The sequence below is a fragment of the Clupea harengus genome, chromosome 21 (genome assembly GCF_900700415.2).
Source record: "Clupea harengus chromosome 21, Ch_v2.0.2, whole genome shotgun sequence".
Lineage (NCBI taxonomy): Eukaryota > Metazoa > Chordata > Actinopteri > Clupeiformes > Clupeidae > Clupea > Clupea harengus.
The window spans coordinates 7386633-7394132 of NC_045172.1; the positions used below are offsets into that span (position 1 = coordinate 7386633).

The 7500-nt window shown below is 41.9% G+C and overlaps 1 protein-coding gene across 1 annotated transcript in view; it reads right to left on the reverse strand.

Moving 5' to 3' along the window:
• Positions 1–7500, reverse strand: part of LOC105907586 (acid-sensing ion channel 4-A-like) — a 58779-nt gene that overhangs the window by 7108 nt on the left and 44171 nt on the right. Inside the window, exons 2-3 of the mRNA XM_012835950.3 lie at positions 883–1027; positions 458–585 (exon numbers count right to left, since the gene is read on the reverse strand). Of these exons, the coding sequence (XP_012691404.2) occupies positions 458–585; positions 883–1027 (273 nt within the window). The remainder of the gene's footprint in view (positions 1–457; positions 586–882; positions 1028–7500) is intronic.

Genomic DNA, 7500 nt, shown 5'->3' on the forward strand with positions numbered 1-7500 from the left:
AATTAAACAGCAATACAAACTGCAGCCTCCAAAATTAACATGGAGTTGAATCACAGCTGTCTTAAGAAATACTAATTATTATTACCTTCATAAAGCTATGATTTATTGCAGGACTGGTGTATTTGACTGCATCAGTCCCAATAAACTTGCAACTGAGTGCACTGTAACAGTTAAGATCCCCCCACCTCACACACACACACGATTTCTGCACCACATTCACATTGATCCATTTAGCAGATGCTTTTATCTAAACTGACATACAGTACAGTAAAGAAATTCCATTTCCAGTCTGTGTTTGATGGGTATTGAAACCCTCTTGGTGTTGTTAGCATCTTGTTCACCATTCAAGTCACAGGACCACACATAATGACTCCAATAGTCTTCAGAGGTTTCTACAGACATACGGCACACACACACACAAACACACACAAACACACACACACACACACACACACACCCTCTGTTCCTGGCAGGACACGAACGTCTGGAAGCCAGGAGAGACTCCGAAGCCCAGCTGGTGAATGTAGGGTGGCTCTTCCTGACTGTGGATCTGCACCCTGATTCCTGCCTCTAGAGACGTCTCATCTTAGGACGAATCAGACAAGACATAAGAGAGAGAGAGATTGAGAGAGAGAGAGTGAATGAGAGAGGGGGGGGGGGGTAAAGTGAAGTGTGAAACATTGCTTCTTAAGTGGCCCTCACATACGCGACGAAGGTAGGGAATATCTACTTTAGGATAAATTCAGTAAATTCAGATTTAGGCTACATTTTCAAATCACCTTTGACTATCACCCCATACAGTTAATCTCATGGATTTGAAAGACCACTTCTGCACACTTCTATACACTCTACATAATGTTGAGAGTAGACAGGTATGCTCACTCGTCTCCCTCCAGATGGGCAGGTATTCATCCTGTTCGATGTCTAGCATCATCTCTAGACCGTTGCCCATGCCGCCTTGCCTCGCTCGTTTCGGCAACGTTCTGTTGCCATTGAAAGTGTAGCATTTCCCATAGCGTGTGTACACCTGTAACAGAAAAGAGTGAGTGTTGCATTAATGAGTGAGAATGCATTAATTTTGAACGGAATGCAATCTGTTCCTCACACACATGTCATATTTGCTGACCAGCAAGATTGACAGCACATGTCCTCCTTAAACTGATACAGGTCACGTCAGCTGATTTAGCACAACGCTAAAACTTTGCAGGGTATGAATTCTTCAAAGGAGTCCAGCCTGGGGCCGCACGATGTGAAAGGAAAACATAATTATGCAGTTAAAACTTCTGGTTTCTGTCGGAACAGAACAGAAAACTTGTAATTACATAAACCAGCATTCTAAAACAGGTGGGCCGATGCGCTCACTTGCAGATCCACACCACATGTTTCCTGGTCATTGCATTCCCTCAAGAAACAATTAAAGAGTTACTTTCTTTGTTATCTCTGCCAAGGAGGTTATGTTTTCGGTTTGGTTTGTTTGTATGTCTGTTTTTCTGTCAGCAGGATAAAGCAAAAACTACCTGGTCGATTTTCATGAAACTTGCTGGAAGGGTGTAGCATGGGCAAAAAAAACATTTTGGAGTGGTCTGGATCAAGGGGTGGATCCGGGATTTAAAAGAAAAAAGAAAAAGAAAAACATTTTCTTCATTAATAACATTACGAGATAAAATTTGTTTTGATAACACTTTATTTTAGGCAACAAACCTATCAGCCTTCACTTTAAAACAAGGAACCTGTCTTAAAGGAGTAATGAGACTTTTACAGTTTTAAGGATGAATGTGTCTGTAGTCATATAATCATTTCAGTCTGGTTATATGGAAAGTCACCCTTCACTTTAGAACAGAGAACTTATGTTGGGGCACTACTGATATACTATGTAGGCATAACTGATTGAAGTGCACTCATTGCTCTTGAGCAAGTGTCCACTTTAGAACAGGAGCACTGCCTCCCAGTCACCACTAGCATCCTGGGTGAGTACAATTACCATTACTTGGACCTGCTGTGCCATTGCATTGAGTAATGAAACACTGTTTGTCAGTAGGGATACCTATTGTACAATTAACATATTCACACAGTGTATTAGGAAGCTACAAACGTTTTATTTGTTTTCTTATTGTATATCAGTACACTCTGGTTGAGAACAACTAGTTGGTTGTTAAGGATGTACCAAGAATAAATGACATATTCAGTGAGAATAATTCAGAAATTGGCAAATACAGGCATAATAAATGGTCAATGATGCTTAATGCAGAGTTTATCAGGCACTTATACAGACACATGTTAGTTATGAAATAGTGAACATATTTTCCCTAAACTGAAGTGTTATCTTTTTCTTTGCATTTGCTGGCTTTGGTGCACCATTGGTCTTGGCGGGAGTCTGTGCTCTCCAAGTACCTTTCTATTTCTTGCCTGTCTCTTTGCTTGATTATACTTTGCGCGTCAACAAGGTCCACGTTATGTAAATGTCATCATCAGAAGGTGTATAAGTAAGGCCTAAGGAGGACAGCATACTCCCGTGGACACAGTCAGTGCTCGGTCTGCCCACGCCTTGGCAGACACTCCATTGTTCACAAACTTATAAAATATTGCAAATGCTTATGGGATTGGCTGATTTTACAGTCTGAGACTAATTCAAACCTGCCAAGAAGTAAACTGCAGCATCAAACATCAAACAGCTAATCTGTACTTTTTTGAGGAGAATCTTCTTGATGCACTAAAACATCACAATGGCCTACAGCTTATGGATTGGCTCAAAACCTGCCGGTACCAGCATTCATTTCAGCAAGTAAGCTTACTTGTCACTGTACCGCTGTGGAATTGGTCTTGGTGGAAATGCTTGATGGCTCTTGCAGTATGCCAGTTCGCACTGTTCGCTGTACACTTTGATACAGTGTTTCGAGTCATACTTAGAGCAATATCACCACAGTAGCGGTAGTGGACCAGAAGACTATATAAACACCATAAAACAAATGGTCAAGACTTCACCAGTGTAGTTATGGTAATAGCATAGGCGTGTATATATAAAAGGAAAGTGAAAGGTTGTAAAGTTTTGATTCATGTGCTGTTACCACCCTTATTCGACCGGGGAAATAATCCAGTTCGATGAATCGAGTTTTCGGTCCGTCCGTCAACACTATTGTGGCATAATAGTGGAAGGGGGGTGCAGGAATGCTGAAGTAACGCTAAATTTCGGGTGCTTAAAACGATATTTTCCGATGTTGGTAGATTTGCAGATGCTGTTGATGTGCATATTAGCTGTGATTAAGCACAAATTGATCCGTACCATAAATTATTCGATAAATAAATAAATAAAAGTTTTCTGTGTAAATATGTGCAAATAAGACTGAAGTTTCTCCCACAGATTGCAAAATCAAAACATGGACGTTTCTTCCTCAGCAACAAATTATAGTGCATCTTTTGCATGGAGATTGACCTTAAAAAAAGTTGAACTGTGTAATCATCAGCGACTGTAAAGGCCTTTTCTACAGTCATTGGTGATTACAAACTATGTTTAGCATTGCTGTGTTTAACGACCACAAATGATTATGATTTGTATCAGTGCCTAAATGTAGCCTGAATTTCCGCTCAGTTGCGTTGTTTTGGTTATTTCATGCCTGTGTTTCATAAACTCGTTATTCCATTTCTCTCCCGCTTGTCACAAATGTTGTTGCGTCTATGTTTGACGACCGGTGTAGCTAATGGACATATGGGTAACTCTTACTAGGCATAATTGGCTATAATTTTCCCCTGAAGAACAAATCTTTTGTCACAAATCAGTCTGATTCGGCAGGGGGATTGGGAGTTGTGACACGCCAGAGCCAAAGAACAGGTTAGTGAGTAGGTGAACGAGAGGCCCAGATAGGCTAATACTCTCAGTCATGACTGAATAAGACCCATAGCTCTACATCATGACTGAAATACCCCATCTACTGGTGTAGTATGTGGCTTACATCCTATGTGTGCAGAGCCTATATATGTTGCAATGGGAACAGGGGGGGTGGGGGATTAGAAATGCAACATTTTGATGATTTAAAACAACTTTTAACCAAGGTTCACTTGAGGTTTTCAATGCTCATAATTTTATTTTTAGAGTCTACTAGAATAGATTTACATGCTTCAATGATCCAAAAACACTTTTTTAGAGCTCCTGCCTTTAAGCCCCCATCTTCCGATGGGCCCAGGGTGTTCTGATTGGTCAGTTCCGTGGGCAGTAACATTGTCATTGGGCAATAAAGATTGTGTTACGAGATTGCATCCTCATGAAACAGAGGAAAAGGGCTGGAATTCCAACAAGGCATTTTAGACAGCGAGAGAAAAGTGGTTTCTGAGGGAGAGAGTTACTCCCTCGGACATATGTTTGGGCTTTTGTGACTTTGCAGACCATTTCCATGCACAAAAACCAACACACTAAAGGAAAGTGCAAAAAAAACAGGTCTGTTTTAACAAACACGATTAGCCTAGCCTAGGTACAATATTGCCAAGACTACACAAAGATGAAGTCCACGATTTGTTTTTGCAAAAGGTTGTTGATATTTGAGATCAACAGCCAATTAAAATTACACCCCTCCCTTCCGTGCTCCTGAAACATTGTGTTGATTGGCTGGGATTGCTTATGGCCCAGGTATGGCCACTATGTTTGTTTCCCATTGACAGAGCCAGGGCTGTGCAGCCTACGAACACCTGAGGTTTTTTAGCGAACACTGAACGGACTAGAGAACCGCGAGGAGTCATTAGCTGAATTACATAATAAATGTATGGGATTACCTTTTTAATAACTAAATAATTGCCAGAACTTTGACATATTGATAAACAAACGTTTCAGATTTATTTTATGCAACTAGGAAGTGTCACTGAACAAATTGGTGAGCGAATATTCTAGGTGACCAGAATCAAAAGAACTATGTCCCAAAAAAGCACCACTTTGCCCATCCCCATGTCATACATGAATGTGTCCATGGACTCTTTGCTCTTAGTAGTTATCAGTGTATCCTCGTCACTAAATCCTGCTGGTTAGATTTTCTGCCTTTAAAACTATAGAGCCCTTGCTTGGGATGATTTATAGTAACATAGCGTTGCTCTCCAGCCTTCAGCCCGAGGCATGACCGGCCTTTGTGAAGCAAAGGCTGAAATTAAAGAGAGCTTCTCTGCTGCTCGTCACGGCTCTTCAAGTCTTTAAGAGGCTCTCGGCCCTGTGGGACTGGAGGTCCAGCTGGATTCTTTGCTCAGAGCTGAACCATGCTGTCCTTCAGGTCAGAGGATGAAAGTGGCAGATGAATCATGGATAGTGTACGATGAGTAAACATCTGGTCAAAGAACTTTCTCTTTTCCTTGTTCCTCTCCCTCTCTCTCTCTCTCTTTCTCTCTCTCCTCTCTCACTTTCTCTGTCTTCTCTCTCTCTCTCTCTAACAAACACAAAGGCATGCATACAGAGTGAAACTAACTTTTGCTCATAAGCAACTACCAGCCTCAACTTAGTTTTTTCTGCCACAAAATTTCACTTCTCCAAACAACATGTCATTAATAAACAATAGCGGTGATTATCAGTGACAGTAAATGATGACATATCAATAATCAATTATGTATAATGTATGATATGATGTATTATGCATCACTGTATCAATCATATGTTAATTATAACCATTGTGATTATATATATATTCTTTTTATTGTCATCCTCACTACGTGTGGTAGAGGGTCTGTTGGATGTGTTAATGTGTGCCAGTTTGTTTTTACAGTGATTTATTCATCTTTATACAGTAAGTCCTCTCCACATGGAGTCTGCTTTGCGGTTACTTTTACAAAGGCCAAAATAGTTCTCATCCCTGCTGGAGACAGCAGTTTTTGTAGTTTTTAGGAAATGAGAAGCTGAAGTTGGGTTTGATGTATAAACCACTTGGGGAGAGGAGAAGAACAGATTTAAGGGAGAGTGAAAAAAAAAACTTTCGTTGTGCTCTTTAAGAACACACTCAAAGATTTGGAAAACTTTTTTTTTGGGCGAAAAGCGAAACAGTGTGTCGGATGGGATTAGACCCCTCTTTTCCTCTGCACTCAGGGAAACAGCAAGAGAAGCCCACACTGCACAGGAACCATGGTTCCATCTCAGATCTCCCGTCATCTCTTCATCTCTCGTGTCCCAGTCTCGCTGCACTCTGGCAGGCCACTCTCAGTCAGTCAGTGGCTTAATTTCACGGGGCTAGGAGGAAAAGACTGGAGGCCTCCTGTAGAGAATTGAACGGCAGCAGCATGTAGCGCGTTTGCACTGAGATCCAGCTCTTGGCAGCAGCAGCTCTCGCAATGGGGGAAATAGTGACTGAAGTTGTTTACTCACCTCTTAAAATGGGTTTGATAGGGGATTATACATTATGTAACAGACATGTCACTCTTAAATTCTCACAGAGAGAGAGAGAGAGTTAGAGGAAGAGAGAGAGGGAGAGAGAGAGTTAGAGAGAGAGAGAGAGAGGCAGAGAGAGAGAGAGAGGGAGAGAGAGAGAGAGAGAGAGAGAGAGAGCAAAGTACTGAGGGACATTTCTGTAGCTTTTATGTGCTAAATGTTTTTTTTATCACGTTGTGGCACATTTGTGTAGCACCTGAAATGTGCAGTTATTGTGTTCATCAACCCAGCAGTGTTGTGTTCTCATGTATGGAGATGTAAGAGAGTAATGTCTTGGAAGGGGAAGAACTGAAGCATGAATAAGCCCCCTCCTATTTGCTTGATAAAATTGGTGTAAAACACTGGAGATAGCAGATGGATTTGGCCTGGGTTTAGCCTAATCTGGCCCTAATCTGGCCCTAATCTGGCCCTAATCTGGCACGGGCCCATTCCATCAGCCAGCTACTGTCAGGGCCATTCTGTGTGAGGGGTTCACATGTACGGCTCATCCGTGATGCATATTTAATGCTAAATCCATTTACTGTCCGTGTCTGCGTGTGTTTCTCTCTCTCTTTCTGTGTGTGTGTGTGTGTGTGAGAGAGAGAGAGAGAGATCCACTATCTGTATGTGTGTGTGTGTAAGAGAGAGAGAGTTAGAGTGTGAGTGTCACTAACTATCTGTATGTGTGTGTGTGTGTGTGTGTGTGTGTGTGTGTGTGTGTGTGAGTGTGTGTGTGTGTGTGTGTGTGTGTGTGTGTGTGTGTGTGTGCGTGGTTAATACCGTAGAAAAGTGAGAGGTTTTACATTTTGCACATGAGAAAGAGAGAAACTCTAATTGCCTCTGACATCAGACTTCTGCTTCATCTTTATTTGTGCCCACGGCGATGCTCTTTACTGTTGCCAAGCAATTTTCCCCTTGGTTGCTCGTGGCTGGGGCATGGGTGGGCGACCATCCCTGTTCCACACACTCATGCACACACACTCCCTCTCACACTCCCTCTTTCACTCACTCACTCACTCACTAACTTTGCTCCTTAGTACATAGTCTCACATGTACACACACACACACACACACACACACACACACACACACACACACACACACATACAGAGAGTGATTCTCACTCTATCTCA